The 24,460-nt window shown below is 35.8% G+C and overlaps 1 protein-coding gene across 1 annotated transcript in view; it reads left to right on the forward strand.

Annotated features, from left to right (window-relative positions):
- The first annotated feature begins 5,952 nt into the window (after positions 1-5,952).
- Positions 5,953-24,460, forward strand: part of ZNF804A (zinc finger protein 804A) — a 261,475-nt gene continuing 242,967 nt past the window's right edge. The window contains exon 1 of the mRNA XM_054562745.1: positions 5,953-6,063. Coding sequence (XP_054418720.1) covers positions 5,953-6,063 — 111 coding nt within the window. The remainder of the gene's footprint in view (positions 6,064-24,460) is intronic.

Below are 24,460 nucleotides of genomic sequence, written 5' to 3' on the forward strand. Positions count from 1 at the left end.
TTCAACATTTCCACCAGCTGTTCAAGACATACATCCTCAAGTAGGAAAATAAATTGGTGTTCCGTTCTGCCAGGCCTGACCAATATCGGCTCTAGGGAAGTTGCCAGAGAAGTCAGAAAAATTAAAGCTTGGAAAGACAGATAATATCTGGCTTACTCCCTTCCCTTTAGAGATGAAATAACTCAAGTTAGGGAAGTTGAGTCATTATCTGTCCCATATTCCATGGTTGCTTTAGTTGGACATATCTTAGTTTCTAGTACAGCATTCATTGTGGTAGTGTCTACTTGAATTTAGGCTCTGCATCTGAGATGCCTTTTTGTTTTTAACATCTCTGTAGTTAAGATGTCTTTTAATCAGTGGTTTCTTCCAGTTAATTGACAGTATGTTTTCATTTATAGTGAAAATAAAAAAAGGGTCTATCTACAATTGATGAGATATTAGATTTGTTAAAATACAATATTTGTTTTTTAACGACCTCCCATCACACTTAAACTCAGTAGAGTTGCAATACAGAATCAGAAATATGGAGGATGGACCTGCTATTAGGTAATGCTTAACAAATAATTACCTTAAAAAGTTACCATCTATTTTCAAATCTTACAATAATAAAATCAGCTGCAGATAAGATTAGTCATGGTTATTCAATATATACCCCATCACTAATATATACAATTGTTTTTCATATTTGAATACCATACAGGTTTTTTTAAAAGATTCCCTAGCATAGCTTACTTCCCTTGTGGTACAATTCTGCTTAAACATGTTAACATCAAACTAATTATAAAAACCCATATGCTTAGATCTCTTATGCAAATACAAAACAAAACAATAAAAGTCAAATAAAAATACAATAGACAAAATATCCAAATTAACAATCTTAATTTTATACAACAGATGATGTTGCTTTGCAGAAACCAAACCCTGTACCAAAACATGAATTCGTTTATGAGCACTGGTGTGCCAATACTGATATAAGCATATCTGATGATTATGGTGAATATGAGTGTTCTTTGGGGATACAGTTCTCCCTCCACTTTTCTTGAATTTAGCTATGCCACACCTTCCCCCATGCAGCATGTCACAATATCATTCAGTTGCATCTTAGGGTAAACAAAACATTTCTGTGTTAAGTTCCTAAATTTTTCCTCATTCCTAAAACAATAAAAGCAGTAATACTTGACACCAATGAGATCACAACATGAAAGCAAACAAGATACATATAGTAACAGGTCAAAGTTACAAATTATCATTATATTATATGGTTCTATAAATAACCAAGAAATGCCTATTATGTTAAGATTATTATAGTAATAAAAAATAAAGTTTTTAATCCCAATAATATACTCTGTAAGCACCAAGAATACATCACAGGCACATTTGTAAAACACTGCAATAACTGAACTATGATTTTTTTTTCCTTCAGGATGACATAGAAACAGGAACTTAGTTCACAAAGGCTAAGGTAGGGCAGAGCTGCTGGGACTCAGAAGTGGCTCTAATTTGTGGATCATTCATTCAGTGAAGTTACGTAGACTAACAGAATAAAAGCATCCAGAGATTGTAAAGATAGGAAGTAGATGTTCAGTAATGTAGGGGAAGCAACATATGGTCTCAAATATCAGTAGGCAAACTCCGGGATGATTTACTTTCCTCTGGAAGATCTGGATAGAGAGAATCAGGACAGAGATTCAAGATGGAGAGGTCCAGCCACCTGTCTGGGAAAAGTAGCAGGACCTTGGTTTTACAGTTCACAGCAACGATGTCATTTTGAAATGAAATTGTGTGTGAGGCAAAAGTGGGTCAGGAACAATGCTCAGATGCTGAACGGAAACCTGGTGCCCAGATTTGGGTTAAGCAAAGCAAGAGGAGAGACAGGGAGGAAAGTAAATCAGCACAAGCTCAGAACACAGGAAATCCTGATTTAAATTGCAATTGTAGAAGGGGAAAAATTGACAAGGTGATTGTACTTTGTAGAAAGGCTAAAATTGAAGTGTACTGATGGCAAAAAAAAATGAATTGTAACTTTTTAGAATAAAATCATTCATTTAAAACTTTTATATTTAAATTATGAATTGTGTTTTTCAGCTGAAAAGTTGGTAATTAAACTCCATTGATCTATAAATACTTTAAAATATATTTTCTCATTAAGATATATTGATTCCGCATGTTTACAACAGCAGTTATTTAACCTCATATAAATTCTCCAAGTCATTGAGAGAATCTTTTTTTTTATTTTTAAAAATTAGGATGATGTTGTCCATAGAAATAATTCATGTCAAAATGATTACTAAAAATAGAAATCAGAATTCTTTTAAATGATGGGAAGAAATCATGAATATAAAAGAGATTGTAACACAATAGAAAATTTAAAGATGCTTACTTATGTATTTCTATTTTTGCATCATGACAAAAGGTAAGAAACAGAAACAGCAAGATGGAAGGGCACAGTAGTTTACCACTGTTTTTTTATTTTAATTTATTGCCACATAAAACTATGTTTTCTTTCTGAGATGATGGGGAAGTCCTGATTTCCTTCTTGACTTCTCACTTCATTTTTAACAAAATTCAAATGAAAGATCTTTTATGTTTTGATATAAGAATTCCACTATGTCTAATAGCTGTTTGTTGTAGTTAGACACCAGACAGCATATTTTGGTGGTTAATTGTTCTCCTGAATATTAAGGTTGATGTGATAAAGAGTTCACAGGCAAGAGAGCATTGGTAATGGCATAATGAGCATCATACAATGTGATTACCAGTTCTATTTGAATGACCATTACAGTTATGGTTATTTGGTTGGGGTAAACAAAAGGAACCTGTATTCTCTTTTGAAATATGTTCAAGGCATAGCACAGAATCTGGTTGATTAGTATTAGGTTTAAGATAAGTTACTTCATGTGTAGAGAAATAATGAGAAAAATTTTATGCAAAAAACTTACTTTTTAATTGTTAGCATCCTTCATGTACTGTCAGCAAATTTATCTGTGTTTACTGTCATTTATGTTTAGGTTTAGATGAGACAGTCAAAAGCTACACTATCATATCATATAGCAAAAGTGACATGTAGACAAAAGTGGACTATTCTAAGAGTAAAATGACTCTTTTCAGAGATTATAAAGGTATTCCACTAAAGCTTATTTTTATGATATATATATCATAAGATATGAAAAATGTATGATATATAAATATTGCCAGTAGAAACACAATATGGCATTCCATATAGATGATACTCTGTTCCATAGTACAGTTCATGTTACTGTGGATCCTGATTCCTGAACCAGAAAGTGAGCTTTATAATGTAGATACAGATCTGAATATTTTGTCAGAAGTATTTTGAAAGAAAAATATTGCAGAAAAACCCACAGCAAACCTTGCTGAGACTCTTATGACTTGCACACACAAGGAAACTACATTATCTGATTCTTTCATGTATGGGGCATCTTCCATTTCCTTAAAATACTCCCTGGTTTGGTTCAGTAACAGGGAAGATTGTATCTTCTGTTTAATAATTGCACGTTTCCAAAACTTCAAAAGACATAATGGAAATCACACAGGTCATTAGTTGTTCCCAAAATGATGTTTCCAGAGAATGCCTACATCCATCCTCAAAGTATAATGAAAAATAACTGTAATGAGCCCCAGATAGATTTAATTTTACACAATAATTAGTGGAGATCACTTAAATTTTTTTCTAATAGTATTGTATTCATACTGAATTCTACCAAATTGTTAGGTGACCTATTCCACAGAGTATAGAAGTTTTGTAGATTCTTGCTTTTGCTTTCTCCCAAGATTTCCAGACTCCCCCAAGTGGATATCTGAGAAATTTAACCAAGTACCTCTAAATAACTCTGACACTTCATAATGAGCTTTGATCAATCTGCACCAACTTTTTTTCTTTGTTTAAATTGAAGCATGGCACAAGGAGAGTGTCCTTAAATGAATCTAGCACACGCGTCTTCTACCCCTATAGGTTATAATTTACTCACATAACTATTGCCTCTTTTCATAAATATTTGTCTCTCTTCCTCCTTCAGAGTAAAATCTAACTGGCAGGTTCATTTGAGGACCGTATACTATGGTGTGCAGAGTCACTGCTATATAAAATCTTATGTATAGGACATCATGAATGGAATATCTCGAAATCTTGACCCTCAAATAAACAAGATAAACACGGTTTATATCAAAGTGCAGTTTGCTCTGACGCAGGAGCACCAGAATGTCTGGAATCTGCTTTAACCAATTAAGCCATTCAAAGCAAAAGGAAAATAAAGCCTTCAGCAAATTCATTGAAGGCACCATCTCCTAGCCTCCCACTGTCTGTTAATCGATCTTTTTAAGTGCAGACTAATGAATCTTATATATACCTGACGGGATGCTCTCACCCTACCACCTCAGAGGATTTAAACTTACACAAAGAAAGAATCAGCTGGGTGAGAGGGAGGGTGGCAGGGCACATCCAGGCCGATTGCTTCCTTGGCCCTTAAAAATCAGCTGGAGAATCTGTCCTCAGGGAACCGAACACACCAGACCCCATTTCCTATTTTCCCTTAAGCAGCCCATTAGTTCCTTCGCAGGAGATTTTCCATTGAGGTCGCTTCTAGGGCGAACGCTTTTGTTCGCTACCAGTCTCTGTAGTGGGAAAAGAACTACAGAGAAATGCAAAGCAAGCTTGTGGCAACAGCTTCTTTGCGTCAAAGCATCCCTTTCCTTTTAGCTTTGGCAATTTAGGAAGACCCCACGTTCTCAGGGAAGGTGGGTGAGGGGGACGCCAGCTGGGTCGAAGCACACACACACCAGGAATGCCGGGTTTTGCCTATCCACTTCCACTCGCATCGCCACAACTCCCCTCCCCCCGCCCAAACTATCAAAACAAGCACTTACAATCTCTACAAATGGGAAAAGGGGACGGGGGGGGGGGGCATTTTCTTTCTGTAACATTCTGAACAGCCTCCAAACTAAAAATACATTAAAACAAAATCAAATAAGCCAAACCTAAAGGGTAACAACGAGAGAGAGAGAGAGGCAGGCAGCTTCTGGCACCGGCCTGGATACGCTGCAGTTGGAAGAAATTGGCTTTTGGTATTGAATTATTAATTTATTTATACCCCTTCGCCGCCTCCCCCAACCCCGAATGCCAGGCAAGAAATCTCTGTCTCTTCATCTTCCCCTCCGCCCCCACCTTATGGGAGTCTCCCACTTCTCGGTGGCGGACCGTTCCACCTCCGGCCCGCGGTGCCGCTCTGGTCCCCGGCCTTCTGCGGTCGCGGGGATGCGCAGGGGGCGTCCCTCTCGCTGCGCGCTCCTACTCGCTCACGGACCCGCGCCACCGGGTCCCGGCGGCGCCGAAGGGGGTGGGCAGGGGGTGGGGGGGAGGCAGCGGGTGACAGATGTACTCCTCTGACAGCTCTCAGTATCAGCCCAGTGGCTCCCTGCCATTGGCTCAGTGCAATGGACCGGCAACGCCGCTCACTATAATAACACTCATGCCTGCCAGCAGCGGCAACTCCGAGTGCGGGCACCGAGCGCGGGGGATGCTGCTGCCGCCGCCGCCGCTGCCGTTGCCGCCGCTGCGGCTCAGGCGGCTCCCGCTGCCCAGCTCCGCTCGGCCGCCGCGCGGGCACTGACTCCTGCGCCGCGCGGTCCTCCAGCCTGGCCGGCCCCTCCCAGCCCGCGATCCTCCTGCGGGGCGCAGCGCCCCAAGGCGAATTAGGAGAGAAGCAGAGACTGAGGGAGAGCGTGGCGAGGATGCGGAGGCGGAGGAGCCCGGGCGCGCACGGCAGAGGGGTGTAGTGAGCCTGTCTCCGGAGGGCGTGCGAGAGAGGCGGCGGTTCGCCCTCCCGGCGGGTCCCCAGCCCAGCCTCCCCAGGCTCCGGCGCGCGCTGCCACTGCGGGCACAGGGTGAGGGCGCGTGGAAGCGGCGGCTGCGGTGGAAGAGGCGGCGGCTGCCCCATGGAGTGTTACTACATTGTCATCAGCTCCACGCATCTCAGCAACGGACACTTTCGCAACATCAAGGGAGTTTTCCGGGGCCCTCTCAGCAAGAACGGGAACAAAACTCTGGTAATCGCGTCTCTCTCTCTCTCTCTCTCTCTCTCTCTCTCTCTCTCTCTCTCTCTCTCTCTCTCTCTCCTCCCCCCTTTTTTCTCCCCCTCCCCGTGTGTCTCTCTCCTAAGAGGACATTAGGAGGATTGAGGTTACTGTGAGATTTTGAAGGTGTCGAGATTCAGTTCGGTTTTCCATTTGGTTTATAATGCACTTATTTATTTCTTTTGTGGGCGTGGGGTGAGAATTAGGTGTAGAAGAGGCAGGAATGTTAGGGAAGCTGTAATCCAGGGCTTTGCCTGACACTTAGCCAACGCTCCGGACTGCACCTCACCCCATAACGCTGAAGATTACCACAATGTCTCCTCATTTGAAGCAAATTGTGCCAGCAGGACCTCTTTCTTAAGAAAGAAACGGAGAAAACCCTAACCCAAGTAACCCCGTAACATTTTTCGGCTTAGCAAGATGAAGGTGAATGAGGATGTGGGTGTCTCTGATGGAGGCAGGGAGCCATGTGGCGAGTGGCACGGAGCAAGTGGCGGGGCTGAGTGATGGTCTCAGGAGGAGTTTGTACTCGGCGGTCTCCTGAAGGACTGGTAGCAAACTTCTCTAGTGAGAAGTTGTCCGTACTAAGCTTAAAAGAGTGACTCCAGCCCCCCATGCTGTCAACTTTAAGCTATACACTCAAAAGAGGCTGGAGATAAGTGTGAGGGACTAGCCTCAGGGTACAATCAGGGCCACCAGGAAACATGCTAGACAGACAGAACCCATGCAGTCGCTGCGAGGTTCTCACTGGACCCCAGAGCTCCGTGTTTCAGCATCCTCGTAGGAAGAGCACTCCTGATTGGTGGGAGGTGTGCTGAGCATTGAGGTGGTGCAGGGTTATACCTATTCACTTTCTTTCAAATCTCCTCTTCGCTACAAAACCTCCCTGCAGTGCTGACTCCCGTGTAGTGCTATCTCTTGAGAAGTGTACACTTCAATAAAGGAGAAAAGACAAGAAGAAGAAGAAAAAGAAGAAGTAAAGGGAAGATTCATTAGGCTTAATACTGCAAAGAGAGTAGAGCCAAAATAAGGTGGAAATACGCAAATATGTGTGTCGCTAAAGTCTAGGACCAGTAGCAGGCAGCACCCTGTCCCTCCACCATGGTTTTTGTAGTTTATGGGCAGATTTAATTAGTCCAAAGGCAAATACAGCATTCTTAATCTACTTTTCTTTGCATATCTTTGAAAAAATGATTCTATACAATTTTTAAAAAATGTGCTGTTATGTTTTCCAAGAATAGGAAGTTCTCATCAGAAGTTTTAAGTGAATTCTCACATTGATGTGATGCACTTCATTTTTTTTTTCCCCATGAATATGTTGGACCATTCCTCTCAGCTCATTTAAGACTCAAAGAAGCAGGGCTAGTTTGTAGCTTTTTATTATTGTATGGATAAGATTGTTGGTGGTGGTTGTTTTTGTTGAACAAAAGAAAGTAAAAGTACTGTTCTATCATCTTCCTTAGAGCAGTAGGCAACGGCTAAGGGAATTAAGGTTATTTCAGCTTGATTTAGCGAACTCAGCTAGGCAGGAAGGTATGTTGCGGGGGGGCTTCATTTTAAAGAAAGTATGTTCTACCTTTTTTTTTTTTAAATCGTTTCACTTATGAGAAAAGCCAAACTTATTAAGCAAGATCTCATTATATGATAAAACCGCACAACAGAGTTCATGGAAAAGAAATTGCTAAACATTAACTTGTTAAAATTATGGTAACTTTAATGCTCAAATCAACCTTGGGTTTCTAACAATGTTTGAACTCGCTTATGCTTATTTGTTTGTTGTGGGTTTGAAATTGATTAGTTCTTTATCACTCATTTTAACAATGAATAGATTAAAGCTTTGATTTGGGATTAAAATAGGTATGAGAAAGCAGCTACTTTTCTGAGATGAACAAATATAAATATATACAAGTGTCAGAATCAACAAACTGAGATAAGAAGGTTTAGAAAAAGCTCCTGTTATATTTCTCTTAGTTATAGTAAAAGGACTTACAGGAGCTTTATAACTAGTCCTTTCAGGTTATGTTCATAAACTGTGCAAGTTTGTATTTCCTATGTAAGAGATTTACACTGATAGAAATGATTTAAATTTTCATGTATGGTCCAACTATATTTGAAACTATTACTTAACAAGTTAATACATGTCATATGTTTGTTTCCTGTACCTTTTGATGATTTTGTTATTGAAGAGAAGGAGATTTATGCCTTTTTAAGTATAACAGAAGAGATTATAAATAAATTTAAAAACGCATTTTCTTTTAAAGAACATTTATGCTTTATAAACACTCTTGCATTCTTTATATACATTTATAGTTACCTAAAACTTACTGTAAGCTAAAACCAGAAAACTGAACCTGAAACTTCTCAGAATTAGCAACCTTATAAGAAACACAAACATTACTTTAAAAATGTAGATATGCTACATTTTGAACATTTTCAAGTAAGAATTTATGGTTATAATGTTTTTAATTCCAGTTTCACAGAATAATAATTATGAGATCTTTTCTACTTTTTTGTCTGTTTGATTTTCACATATTTTGAATTTTTCTGTTAAAAATCATCTCATTCTTGCATTTTAAAATGTGTATTAACTTAAAAGGATTTTAATATCTCCTGTGGTTTTTTTTTTTTTTTCAGGAAAAGTACAACTTACAATGTAAAACCATTTAGAGATAAGGTATTTTGACTTTTTCAAAGAATTTCTAATTATTTTCAATCACTGGATAACTAATGGGTATTCTGGAAAATTTTTAAATTTAAATTAAAAAATGAATTTACAGCCTTCACAATAATCATTGAACTGATATAACATAGTCTATAACTGTTTATACAGCGATACTTCATGAATTAGAATTTACTCACAGAATAAAATTACTTATAGAGTAAAACAAAAGTTTCAGTGACATTGACTATTTGTAGTCTTAAATCCAGAATGTAATCTTGCCACTCTCATTGAAGAGATTATTAAAGTACAAAGTCCTTTCCATTGATCATTATGCTACTCACACATAAAATTTTAAAAAGTACTTATAAATTAAGTCTGTTGTCAATCTTGATCCTATTCCTGAGCATTTAGGTATGTTTCTCTTGACTATTTTAACTGAACATATGCAAATTTCTATTTTGCAACATTTTACAAGCAAAGGGAAAGGTCATTATACTTATGATTTCTGTTATAAATAGCACCTCATTTGTGATATAGTTTTAATTCTATGGAATAAGAAGTTAATATTTAATTGGTGGTCCAGAATATTCTGAAAAAGTTATATGGTTTAATGAGAATGAATTAAGTTTCCATTTCACGCATACTCATTTTTTTCCTGGACTTTTCCCAAATCATCATTTGGTATGCAATTGTGTGCTGGATAAAGACATTTTGTTATACTTAGGTTTTGCAATTGATCCACAAAATTTCTTTGCCCTAATTATATATTTTAAAATATTTAAGTATATAATATATATTTAATACAGGATTTAAATATAATCTAATCACTTTTAATACAGAATTTGGAGTGTGCCTTTAGAACTTTGGAAATTTTTACCATTTTGTTCATTACTTTCTGTTAGTTCATTAGCATTTTTGTATCTCATAAGAGTATTCTCTGTTTTAATGACTATGGAATTCAGAAGGAATAAGTGTCTAGCAGTCATACAGTGAATCAATATTGTAATGCTGATTTCCTGGCTCCAGACATATTTTCTTTATAATTTATGTACTGTTATGGAATTTGTAGGAATTGCTATGATAACATTCATACCAATAAAAAGATGGTATTGGTGTCACCTATTTTCTGAAAACATTCTATTTGTCCATTTGCCTCCAGGTATTTATAAATAGTACCTGATTCACAAAATAATTTGAATTCAAATTTATTTCATTTCTTATCTTCCAGTATGAAAACATCAAGAATATCTGTCTGGCCTAAGCCCTGTTTCTATAGGCTGTCCTCCATTTCTAATATATTAAGTGCCAGGTTTGGCAAAAAAAAAAATAAAATAATTAATTATTAATGCATTCTCTATATATTTGAGTTCATTCAGATTTATTGAGGTGTCTCAATTGTAAACCACTATTCTGGGCACCACAGGCTCTGTGCTAAGTATTCTGGTTACAGTGTGTGTTAAGCTGCATTCAGGAATGCTCATGTTCATTTGTAATGTGTTGAAAAAGTATTCACGTATTTTGACATATTTGTGGGTTTCTTGTCACTCAGAATATTTTCATATGTATTCATTTTGAAGAGTATAAAAATATTAGGGATTTTCCTTTGGGTATATAGGAACTCATAAAAATTAAGTAAGGTTTTTGAAACTTACTACATGGCTTTCTGTTCTGATTATTATTATGTAATATAACAAAATCATTCAAGTCATGCCCTTACACATTTCTATATTTCCTAGGGAGTGTAATTTGAAAAGTTTCTCCAGTCATTGAAACCCATTCATGTGGCACATTTAAGACTGTACATAAGACTAAAGATAGCAATTGCTGAATTAATGATGATGAAAAATTGTCAGATTAATATCCTTGACTAAGGTCAAGGGTGAGGGTGAATTAAGGTGATATGTTAATATATCTCCAAACTTTCCTACTTTATAAACTTGTTCACATAATCAGTCAGTATCTATTCTTCCAAGTTTGTCTTCAACTATTATACATTCAGTATTAGAGATCATCTTGTACCTCACTTTTCCGAACATAGGGTGTCATATATACTTCTATACTTGTTTTTTTATTCTAGCAAAACTTTGCAACTTGTGCATTTTGAGAACACATTATTCAAGCAAGAAAAATAACTTTAAGTTATTTATGTTATTACTTACTTAAACATTTAAACAATATTTTAAGGCAAATATTGTCAAGTGTACCCATGGCTGTAGCATACCTTGTTAGTTCATCAAATATTGAGTTATTTTTGATAGCTATAATTCAAATAGTGACATAATATCTTGTTTTCACTTCTCAGTTCTTTACCAATATTTTCCAGGTTATTGATGGCTGCAATTACATTTTTACAGATCAGTAAGAGCCTAGAGAACCATCTAGTCCAAAGATTTCATATGGTTGTATTCAATGCCAAATTCATCTGCTGAAGTAGTTTGTTCAGTGTGCACCATCTATCAAAAGTTCAGAAATAATAGAAGTAAAAACCAATAAATTTCAAGTACAGGAAGTCCTCACTTAATGTTGTCCGTAAGTTCTTGCAAACTGCAACCTCAAGCAAAACAGTGTACAATGAAACCAATTTTACATAGGCTAATTGAAGTAAATAAGACTTAAGTTCTTATGTCATATTTCTGGTCACGGAAACTTCAACTAACTTCTAAGACCCACTTCTAACACTTCTAATGTTTAGAAGTGTTCTAAAACACTTCTAACATTAAACATTGGAATAAAGTGTGACCTATTCATACATTTTTAAAAAATTAATGCAAGGAAGATTATTATTTTTCAACCCACTTATTCCAGTTCAGGGTGCTGTTTGGCTCGAGCCTGCCTTGGCAGCTAAGTGTATGAAGCAGGGCCCCCCATGGAGAGGATGCCCTTTTGCCTCAGGGCCCCTTGCTCCCACACCCCCACTCATCTGGACTGGGACAATTCAGTCCCAGTCATCTCTGAAAAACATGCCAAGTCATCTCTGTGCACATCTTTGGGATATGGGAGGAAACCAGAGTACCTGGAGGAAACCCAGACATGGGGAGAAGTACTCACTTCACACAGAGAATGGCTCCTGCCGGAACTAATTGATTGATTTTTTCATCAGTATTTATAACAAAATGACATTGAATGAAAGGACATTATTAAGGACCTGCTGTAGAAATTAGTAAAAGTTTATTCACAGAACCAAAACGATAGTTTGCAAACCAGGAGCACTCAGACCAAAACATGGAATGAAGTTCATGGGTATATTGTTATAAAACAGCTCATGTAGTGAAAAAAACAATGGCTATATATTCTTCACAGTGATTGGTTATACTGCTAGAATTTTCAGTGGTTACCTCATATCAACCTTCCAAAAGAGTTCATTCTTTGCTTTTGATTAAGGAACAAATGATCCAACTCAAGTCTTGCAAAATAAGCCCAATTAAACTTTGAATGACTAAATTGGTTTTGTCTGCTCAGGGAATTTTTAAGGATGGTCTCCATTCGTTTTTGTATTTAACTATTCCCCCACGTTGGTCATTCTCTGAGCCAACTGAGAGATCGACCAACCAGAATAGCGTTATTATTGCTTACCACCATTGCTGTAGTCAGGCTAAAGAATCACACATTTGCCTTTTCCCTTAGTTGCATAGGCAAATGGAAGTAGCATGTAATTACCATCTTCATTATTTATGTGGTTATTGTTTTCATCTAGTTTTCTGATCTTGATGGTTACATTTGGTGTGAGTGGTTGCCTACAGGCACTTAAATCCTTTGAGAGTACACAATGCACTAGAGAGGTTAATATGATGACTGTATTGGCAAATTCCCCAAAGCAGAAATTCCCAGGAGTCAAGATTTAATCACTCAATTAACTCAAATGGGTTATAATCAGATTCAGGTTTTCCCTTTCTAAGTCAATCAACAATTATTTGGATAATGTTTAATTGGATTTCAATTATTTAAGTTATTTACATAAGCATAACAGGATGTATTAGCAAACAAATATCCTCACAATTACTTAGGACAGGATGAACGTGAAGCTGTTTCATTTCAGGAAACTGTGTTGCAGGTGAGCTTCCACCTGAATTAAGCCTCTATATGGTATGAGCAGTCAGGTAATTTAATGAGAGGTGTTTCTATGGAAACAGTAGGAAAACAAAGGTTAATAGTTTGAGCAAATTATAAATTCAGTTTCTGAGTTTGGAGATCAGCCAGTTGAGAAAATTTCTAGATGTCAGGTTAGAAGCCTTTTTAGATGAAGTCAGGGCAAGCCATGGCAAACAGATTTTTCTCGTTTGCAGTTTGAATGTCTCTAGTGGTCTTTCTGAGTGGCTGCATAACAACAGACATGAAGGCTGTCCGCATTAAGAGCTGTTGTGGTGACTTCTCCAAAGTTTATGTCAAGTTGTCCAGCTTTATTTTCCATGGCTTTGAGTAAAGGGCAATTTTATGTAATTTAATAGTGATTCCAAGTCAAAATAGTGGGAGAAAATTGGAAGTGTTAGTTTGAAGACTAGCCAAATATTGGAGGAAACCTGAATAATTTAGGAGTAGGTCCAGTTTAAAGGTAGAAATCAATACATCAAAGACCACTGATAGCACTAGACTCTGATAACCATAAAGGAATATTATTGAAATATAATTTTTCTTTCTATATTCATCCCCATTTCTACCAAAGATAACCATTATAAGATTCATTTTTTTGCAAATTATGTCTAGTTTTGATAAAATTGGCCTGATTATTTACATTAATGCATCAAAAATAGTGTTTACTACATAGGCTTTGCTAGAACTTTTCATACAAAATCTTCCATTGGATTTCTAAAAAGCCAAGCCAAGGACTTGTCCAGTTGTATCCTATTACAAAGAAAATAGATTCTTATCAGACTTATGCACATAATTATTAATAAACTTATGCAGAAACAAATATTATCATGTTAAGAGTTTCTAAATTCTAAATGGATCTTTCTTCCTACATGGGAAAAAGATACTTCAACTTCTGTTGCAAAGAAATACTTTATCGAATAGCTGTGAGTTATAGTTTTAAAGAGAAGAGAAAAAGGTGTCTTTTAACTCTAAAAAACAAAATTTTAAAATCCCAGCAATGCTTTAAATGAATTCCCAAACACTATTATTATCTTCATCAGTTTGTTTACTCTGTTGTAATTAATTTTTGTTGATCTGGATCTTTTGTTAGCAGATTTATAAATTTATCAGTTTTTTCATCACATTTTAGAAATTCATACCCAATTCACTGTTATGATCTTAAAAGTATCAAAAACCCTCATTTTAGAGTATATGTCAGGGTCTTTTTCTTTTTTTTCTTTCTGTTTTTCTTGTTTGCTTAGTTTCTTTTTTTAGATTCAATTTTTTTTAATTTAATTTATTTTCTTTATTTTTTCAAATACATTTGTCTCTACCTTCCCCCCACCACATTCCCTTGCCCCCTCCCCGCCTCCCTCAATCATTCCCCTTTGGTTTTGTCCATGAGACCTTGCCACACGTTCCTCGACCCTGCCATTCCCTACCTTTTCCTCCTTCCCCCACTCCCTCCATCCCTTTTGTCTCTTTTCGTTTCTTTTCCTTTCAGTGTTGCTGGTCTTATTTTCTTTGCATCTTTGTACTGTTGGTTAGGTTACGCTTATAGGTGAGATCACATAGTATTTGTCTTTCGCCCCCTGGCTTATTTCGCTTAGCATAATGCTCTCCAGTTCCATCCATGCTGTCACGAAGTTTAGTAGTTCTTTTTTTCTTTCTGCTGCGTAGTATTCCATTGTGTAAATGTACCATGACTTTTTGATCCAATCATCTACTGATGGGCATTTAGGTTGCTTCCAACACTTGGCTATTGTAAATTGTGCTGCTATGAACATTGGGGTGCATAGGTTCTTTTGAATTGGCATTTTGGGATTCTTAGGGTATAGTCCCAGCAGCAGAATCACTGGATCAAAAGGCAGTTCCATTTTCAGCTTTTTGAGGACATTCCACACTGCTTTCCACAATGACTGCACCAGTCTGCATCCCCACCAACAGTGTACTAGGGTTCCCTTTTCTCCACAGCCTCACCAGCACCTGTTGTTTGATCTGTTTATGATGGCCATTCTGACCGGTGTGAGATGGTACCTCATGGTGGTTTTGATCTGCATTGCTCTGATGGCTAGTGATGCAGAGCATCCTTTCAAATGCCTCTGGGCCCTCTGTATCTCCTCCTTGGAAAAGCGTCTGCCCAGGTCCTTTGCCCATTTTTTGATTGGATCGTTTGTCTTATTGGAGTGGAGTCGAGTGAGTTCTTTATATATCTGAGATCAAACCTCTATCTGATGTATCATTAGCAAATATATTTTCCCATATGGTTGGCTCCCTTTTCATTTTGCTGATGTCTTCCTTAGCCGTGCCGAAGCTTCTTATTTTGATGAGGTCCCACTTGTTTATTCTTTCCTTTATGTCCCTTGCTTTAGGAGGCTTATTGGTGAAAAAATTGCTGCATGGGATATCTGAGTTTCCTGCCAATGTTCTCCTCTAGCACTTTTATGGTGTTGCGACTTATATTTAAGTCTTTTACCCATCTTGAGTTTATTTTTGTGTATGGCGTCAGCTGATGATCCAATTTCAATTTTTTTGCATGCAGCCGTCCAGCTCTCCCAACATCATTTGTTGAAGAGACTATTATTGCTCCATTTTATGCTTCTGCCCTCTTTGTCAAATATTAGTTGCTCGTATAGACCTGGGCTTATTTCTGGGCTTTCTATTCTGTTCCTCTGGTCTATGGATCTGTTTTTGTTCCAGAACCAGATTGTTTTGAGTACAGTGGCTTTGTAGTATAGTTTGATGTCCAGTATCGTGATCCCTCCTACTCTGTTTTTCTTTCTCAAAATTGCTGTGGCTATTCTGGGTTGTTTATGGTTCCATATAAATTTTTGAAATGTGTGTTCTATTTCTGTGAAATACATCATTGGTATCTTAATAGGGATTGCATTGAATCTATAAATTGGTTTGGTCTTTTTCATGAATCTCTATAAAATTGAAGCATTTTTGCAGAAACATTTTTGAAAAAGCATCAGAATAAAACAGCTGTCTGCAAATGAAAAAAGTCTTAAAAAATGGCTATGGTTAAAGATCCAATGAGAATTCATTATAATGCCATTCACGAGGGAATGTGGTTATTTCTCTAACATATGTTTTAAAATTATTACTGTTAACATTATATGAGTACATATCATATTTTTAGGAATTTCATATAAATATACCTTAGAGAAAGTTTAGCACCACTTTTTATTTGACAATGCTTTCCATTAAATTTACCATATACAGAAAATTATATAGTTGTAAAAAACAAATCTCTTTTAACAGAAAAGAATCAGGTTTCTTAAGACAAAACAAAGACGCATTGTTTTCTAGGCAGATTATATTAGAAATAAAGAAAAACCTTTGTTTATGATTTCTTATGAAGAGCAGAAGAGTAAGTTTAGAAACTTTTGTCCTTTTAACAGAGAGCAAACAAAATTTTAATTTTGCACCAGTATTCTTTGATAGTAAAACACTTTTTTTTTCTTTTCAACTTAAATAAAAACCATTCCAATTTTAGTAAGCTCGACCACACATAAAATTCCTTTTTCCAGATTACTTTTTCACAAACTTTCTATATCGAATTAGGTTTTGTCCTATCTTTTTCTTTCCTTCTCTAGATTAATCAGTTTACTTTAGGGTAACATTACTTTTTTAAAAAATTTTCTTTACCAAGAAAAAAAAAATAAGCAAATGAACAAATAAACAAACAATGTCTATCAATCTTTTTTTATTTAAAATACCATTCTATTTTCCTTACCTACTTTTCATATACAGTCATGTCCTTTCACCCCTAGTGTTCTAATAGTTTTATAAAATATCTTGTTTACAGATTAAATCGAGCAAGGGATCTTCTACAGCAGTCTGTATTATAACACCACCCTGCCCTTTCTTCTGTCCCTGTGCGCAATGTTTTAACTTATGGAATATTTACATTTTAAAGACATGACAAGATTTACAATTGTAAAGGGTAGAGAAAAAATGTAATTTTTCTTTTAGGAATTTTGGGGTAATTGCTAAAGTTTTCCTGCATATTAGTGATCAGATGTCGTGGGACATTTGTCTCACCTCTTCCCTTATGAATCACCACAACACCGCAACATGGTCCTCTTCATTCTCATCACTTCCCCACATATTCCACCTCTCAGCATCCTAATCAGGTTTAGTCACAAGTGACCTCCTAGCTTTGCAAAATGGCTCAAAGATTTCCAAATTATTATTGTGTTCTCGCACCTTGTCTGCCGATCTCAAAGCTAGCAGAGAAATGAACAACATCTGTGCTTCTCTAATCTCAACTCTCCCAACTTTCCAACTTGAGTTTCAACCTCTATTTAGGTATTGGTGTCCAGCCAAACTGCCCACAGTAGATGTCAACCCATTGCAGCAGCCACTTGTTTACCACCTTTGCCACAGTATGTTATGCACAGCTCTTCCAGCAAACACATCAACACAGCCAGCATTTTCAGGGTGTCCCTGTACTTATGAGGTGGTCCACAAGCATCTAATGTACCGACCACCTTTCCCCGCATAGAAATCAATGGCAAACGTAGGATTTCCCTGGTGTTATGTTCCTTTTCCAAGGCTAGGAACTTACGTACAAAGCCTGTATAAGTTATTTCTGCCTGTGTAATAAACTTTTCATGTGGAAAAAAAAAGTTTATTAATAGACATAATATCTTTGTCTCTCTGTAAAGAATTAAAATATAGGTAAACTAATATTTAGCATGTCATGTTTATTTTTTTGAAAATGATTTAGATATTTGCTGAATACCAATTATTTAGTTTAACTTAGTATAAACTTATTTCTTATTTACATTTTAAAAAATTACTGGCTTCTAACAAATATACTTTGATTATATACCTAACAGCTCACCATAAAATTGTTATTTTTCTTCTTGACAAATTTTGACCTACTTTTATTAAATCTACAAACTTAAACTAGCTTTTATTTATCAAAGATTATCACAGTTCATACAAACTTGAAAAACATCTGGGTTAATTTCTATATTTCTAAGAGTATAATTGATTTAAATAATGTTTAGTTTTCTCTAAGCCAATTCAATAGTACTCTTTACAAGTTAACTTTGGCAATGAAATCTGAAAGTAGAAAAATATAACTATAGCATAAATACATAAGCTTACAGACAGACACAACACAAATAGAGATCTTATAGCATTTGTTTAAAACAATTTTTTAGCTATGTCTCGGGTACAAAACTCCAAAGAATGGTTAGATCCAAATTTTGTGTCTAGCAGATGGACTAAGTCAAGGTTACAGGCTCAGAAATGGCCAGTGCTTTACTAAAGATTTTGTTGTTGGTGGGAATCAGGCTCTTTCATGGGATCACAAGAAAAGCATCGTGGACCCATGCAGGGGAGACTGTGGTGTGGTAAGATTTATTTGGGTTGCAACCTGCTCCTAGGTTTGTAACATTCCATCACCACAAATCCCCCCTCTTGGAAAAAGTCCAGTCATGTCTTCAGCACGGCCAAAACAAAGGCCAGTGTCCAGAGTTTCTGTTTCATATTAAAGCTCAATCCTTTGGCGCTTATTTGATCTGCTACAGGCCCTCATGGCTGCTAGACCCACATGGTTGTGTGTGTTCCTGGGTGAGAAAGAAAATACATGAATGAACTGGGCAAGTGTGCTTCACCTAGTGAGAGAAAGAGGATGCAGGAATGAATGGGGCAAGTGTGGGTCACTGAAAAAGAGAGAGAGAGGAAGAGAGAGAAACAGAGACAGAGGAGAGAGAGTTTCTTTGTTCCCCTGGGGTTATAAATAGGTGCTTTAACAAAATAACCCATCAATTTCCCAAGTTTTCAAGGGCTTCTGATGGGTCCACCCCCTAGTTAGACTGAATGACTTTTGTGGTCAAGCACTTCTTTCTGCTCTCCGCAACAACCCAGTACCTGAGGGTTGACTGTGCTCCTGGGCAGATTTCCTCCACTTCTAGTATTCAATCTCCTGCAGTATATGAAAAAGCCTGTAAATGTTATAGCTTCCTGGCTAAGCACGAAGGCCTATGCTCCTCTGTTTATTAAGCTCAATATGTAATTCCTTTTGCTCTCTTTATTATTAATAATTAGTTAACTACCTACAGTAATGATTTCTTTTGTTTGCATGGTATAAGGATCCTTTTATAGTTATTTTTGGAGTTGTTTTGTTTTTAGAACCTTCTGCATATCAATCAAAGAAAGTATTCTATTGTCTTTGAGAATTTTGGAATTCTTTCTTTTAAAGGTGCCCCTTAAGATGGACTTATGATATTGCCTGGTGTGGCTCAGTGGATTGAGTGCCAGCCCGGGAACCAACGGGTTACCGGTTCATTTCCCAGTCAGGGCACACGCCTGGGTTGTGGGCCAGGTTCCCAGTAGGGGGCCCCCAAGAGGCAACCACCCATTGATGTTTCTCTCCCTCTCTTTCTCCTTCCTTTCCCCTCTGTCTAAAAATAAGTAAATAAAATCTTTTAAAAAATGAACTTATCTAAGCTAAAGTAACCATTACAAATCCAAATTATCAGAAAGTTCACCCAGTTTTTCAAAAAGGTACAAGAATCTAGTCCATAGTGGGTATATAAGTGGAATTTTTAAGAGAGGAGACTTAGGCCAATTGGAACACATCTCTGCTTTTAGATTGTCTAAAACAAATAATTTTTGAGGAGCTTGGTAATCTGACTGTTGCCTAAAACACAGGGAGTCATGGTTTTCTGCCTTTACAGGTAATACTGCAATTTACAAAGAAGCTTCAACAAACAGAAACAGAAAGCAAGTGTGCATAATAAAGCTGAAGAGCTCAGAACACAAAGAGAGCAGAGCTCAAGATGCAAGAGAGACTTATCCTCAAACTCCGGGGTTGGTGAGAAAGCAATGAGTTCAAAGGGTTCTGTAGGTCCAACACCTGGCTGCTCACCACCCTCACTCAGAGTCATTGATGTCTTCTTTTGATCCCAAGTCTGGCGCTGTGAACTATCAAATTTCAGAAATAACAAGTAAAACAAATATGCTGAGAGATAATAATTAGTAAAAGTTTGTTGTGCACACAACCAAAAAGATAGTTTGCAAACTGGGAGCACTCAGACCAAAACATGGTGGAGGCTCAGGGGTACATAGTTATATTGCAGCTTGTGTAGTGACAAGGCAATGGCTGTTTATTCTCACAGTAATTGTTCATGATTTAGAATTGTCAGTGGTTACCTCATATCAGTCTTGGGTAACAGATCAAGTTTTGCTTATGCGTTCCAGAGGCATAAGCAAGAAATGACCCAGGCTAGGTTAGTTATAAGGGGACTAAATAGTAATAGAAAAAAATACAATAAAGAATAAATAAAAAATTAAATTTTATTTGTATGACTAAACTGGATTTGTCTGCTCAGAAAAATTTCAAGGCTGGTCTTCATTTGTTTTTGATTTTAACATGTATCTTAAAATATATGGGTTTACATGATATTCAAAGAAGAAGGCACTTTAAAGTTTCCTACTGTCTGAATTGTTTTCTTTAACTGCTATATAGGTTTTTCACTTAATTACATTATCTTCCTCACCAATGAAGACACATCTTCTACTCCTTGTTTATTCTGAAAACCAAATTTTACATGTGGAAGGGAGAATAATTTTTATGATTCTACATCACGTATCCTTCATTTTACCAACTTTTAGATAGATAATAGTATTCAAAAGTTTTTGGAATAATTGTAGTTTTCCATACATCTGTTTACTATATATTGGTCAAAGTGCTGAACAGTATTTTTCATATCATATATCTAGGAACACTATAATAATAGAAAAACATGTAAATTGAGGCTGATGCATTTTTGAATTTTAAAATTGCAAACTGTCACTCATACCAAAGGTATTTTGGTAACTTCTTATTATTTTAATTTTTTTCCTAAATAAAATTTGGATGTAATTTTATTCTTTAATTTATACATCTAGTAAACATGTTTATTTAGTTCATGTAACATATTTCGAAAATAGTTCTTTAAACATATCATACATGGGGAAATAATTTTTTTTAATAATGGTAATGATAATACAGTTGAAATAATTTCCTCCAATGATTCTGTTTAACTGATATATAACTACAGAAGGCAATTGACTGCATATTAGGAGCTTGAGTACTACTACTAGAAAAAAATAGCAGTTTTGATCATTGGTGTATTGAAGTCAAAATTCATGAAGAAACTATGTATGAGTATCTTGACTTACCACTCTTTTAAATTGCTGTCTACAAAAAGTAAAAAATATAATTTTACTGATTTTCTTTTTAAAAACTTTAACCCAAAACCATTTGATCTGTTTTATCTTATTCTAAATTACCCTTTGACTCTGAAGAAATCTTATATATACTATATTGTGGGGGTTTTTTCTCAACTAGCACGATTTCATTAATTTTGTAAAGGCATGACAGTATACTTTCTTCTAGCTCAGTATAAAATAAAATGGGGTAATACGTAATTAAAACTCAATTCTTGTTGTCAAAGTCCATTACCTAATATATTATTCTGGACTTTTTCATAATGGTTTGACACTATTAGAAGAAAATTACATACTTTCCTAAATGTAACTACATTTAATGTATAAAATGTTCATGATGACAATGCCATATTCAAATTATTATAAAACTTTTTTCTTAAACATGTTTAGAAAAATGAGCTATGCTGGATTTGATGGCTAGTTTTTTGTGTTAACCAGCATATAAGCCATTATTTAATCAAACACCAATCTAGGTGTTGATGTGAAGATATTTTGTAGATGTGATCAACACATACAATCAGTTGATTTTAAATAGACAAGATGGCCCTCCATGGTAAAGATGCCTCATGAAAAGCTGTAAAAGCAGAAACTGAGTTTCCTGGAGAAGAAATTCTGCCTTAAGACTGCACCATCAAATCCTGCCCGAGTGTCCAGCCTCCCAGCCTGCCCCACAGATACCCACAAGCCCTCAATCACTGAGTCGATTTTTGATTTTTTAAAATTAATCTTCTCTTCCCTCCTTCCCCATCATTGCTTCTGTTTATCTGGAGAATCCCAATTAATATATTAAGGATCAGTTTATTACATCTTTTTACAATAAAGTAACCCACTGTTTAAAATATAAATCATATTTGGGTTTACATGGAAATAGGTGAAATGGACACTGTCAAATTATTTAGGTTTAAAACTGATAAACCTTATTGTGGAATGTTTCTGTTATTTATTAAAAAGTTTATAATAACATATATTTTAAATATTTGCTTGGATTATAATCTTTAATAATAAAGCCACAATATAAATGCCACATTTATAACTATGTAAAATATAGTATATTTTTCTATTCAACTCTAGTAGCTAATCATACATGCATTTATTATACTTGAATAAAAGCAGCCAGTCTCTAAGTGAGAACAAATAATTTTATTTATTTAGTTATTTTTTTATCCTCACCCGAAAATATGTTTATTGCTTGTGTTCTCACATCTAGTTTAGCATGTCTTCATCAAATACTTACTGGCATACTTACATAGTGGTAAAGCATAAACACTTAATAACTAGAGGGATCTGAGCTCAAATCCTAGATATACTTCTGTATCAGTAAAGAGTGAGTAGAGCTGCTTGTAACCAAACTCCCAAATATCCACTTTGTACCTAAATAGTGTATTTTTGTAATTTTTTAATATGAGATAAATATGCTAGTAGATATTTTCTGACATTAAGTAGTTCAATAATGTCAAGGCTAAAAACTGATTTTAGTTGTATTTTTCCTACAGTTGTATGGTGGTTACTTCTCTAGCCATCACATCTACATTCTAAACTTAGAATAAATGAGTAAGAAGAAAAGGCAAAAAGTTGATTATTGTTTTGAGAAGTCCACTCAACTATATTTGCTTACATCTCCTGGGCTAGAGCTGTGTCACAGAACCATTTCTAAGTGAAGAGAAAGATAGAAACATAATTAAACCAGGCACATTGCTAGTCCCAATAAAATCAGTGTAATGTTATAAAGAAAAAGAGATGACTGAGCAGACAAGAGTTATCTAGCACAACTAGAGACTAGCTGTTTTAACCTCAGTCAAGTTCACCTCTCTATCAGTTATATTTTCTTTAAATGGAGATGATAATAAAACATACCTGGAAGACAGGCTTCCACATCAAATGAGATAAAGCATATAAAGTAAACTGCACCAGTTTTGACTCATAATAAACTCTCATTAAATGGTGGTGTCTATTGACACATTTCATATTGGAACATTAACATCTGTATTAGAATCTTATTTGTTCAAATCAATATTTATAAATTTACATAATTTAAACATAGTATCGAGCAATATCAATATGTCCTTTCTTCTCAGTTTACCCATGGCATCTCTTACATAACTCTTTCCACTCCAAGATTCATAAAATCTCCTTCCTTAAATATGGATTGGGCCTGGAATATTCCAGAAGATTTAAAAAAAAGAAAATTCTGTGGAAATATTCAGATATCAGCCAAATATTTTGACTCATCAAGTTCATGGAACTATGTACTCATAGAAAGTTAGCTCTTTAAAGAAGCTTAGAATTTCTTTTAACTCTCTTCCATAATAATTTCTATAGCTGTGATTCCTTTGCAGTTGCTGGATTACTGGAGTTCTGATGTTACAAAATTAATATTTACACTAGGGGGCGGCATAACATTTTCTCTTGCTCTCATATAGACAGGTATAGTAAATAAACATGGATTAATAAATTTGATCAATATAGTTACCACAGTTTTATTTTTATTTTTTAAGCTAAGAATCACTTTAAAATTTCACTGACCAACAAGAAGTCAGTACAAAAATTTACATACATATTTGCTGTGTACTTTATTGTATACTTCATCAAATAATTGTTCTTGGTCATGCGCTACCTCAGCCACATGTAATATTGATATATGTAGTAGTGGATATATGTAGGAGTGACATAAAGTTGCTGTCCAACTATGCCTTAAAAGACTGTCATTCCTGCCTATAAATTTGTCAGTCTCTTTACTATTGAAGTTGATGTTCCTAGGTTGTTCTGAGTACCTACAACCTACTAGTTTTATGGTTCATAATGCCCAATTTCAAAGTTATAGTTAATTCATTATTAAATTTTATCAACATTTTTTAATTAAGCCACAAACAACTTTATTTTTGATAGCATAAATGTAATGTTTTTTTAATTAATTAATTTATTTTTTCAAATACATTTGTCTCTGCCTACCGCCCACCACTTTCCCTTGCCCACTCCCTCCTTCCTTCCCACCCTCAACTCTTCCCCTTTGGTTTTGTCCATGAGTCCTTGCTATATGTTCCTTGACTTTCCCCTTCCCTTCCTTTTCCCCCGCCCCCCCTTTCCTTTTGTCTCTGTTGGTTTATCAACATTTTTATGTACTGCATTATTAAGTAAAAAGGGTAGACTGTGATAACCAATATTTTTTAAACAAAATAGCTAAAACACAAAATAAAGAATGTGAAACCCAACCCCATTTTCATGATTTCCACAAGTGATATTACAGAAAAATAGTTGCAAAATGTCTGAGACTCAAATTTCCAAGTTTTATTAAAATTTAACAATTTTTTTCTTTAGAAACTGGACTTATATTTCTTAGAGGGAATGTGCAGATTGAATATAATTATACAAACTGTTCTATTTGTGTTAATAATCACTGTGAAATTATTG

Source organism: Pteronotus mesoamericanus, unplaced genomic scaffold, assembly GCF_021234165.1.
Source record: "Pteronotus mesoamericanus isolate MK-2021 breed Mesoamerican mustached bat unplaced genomic scaffold, CSHL_Meso_final scaffold_651, whole genome shotgun sequence".
Classification (NCBI taxonomy): Eukaryota; Metazoa; Chordata; class Mammalia; order Chiroptera; family Mormoopidae; genus Pteronotus; species Pteronotus mesoamericanus.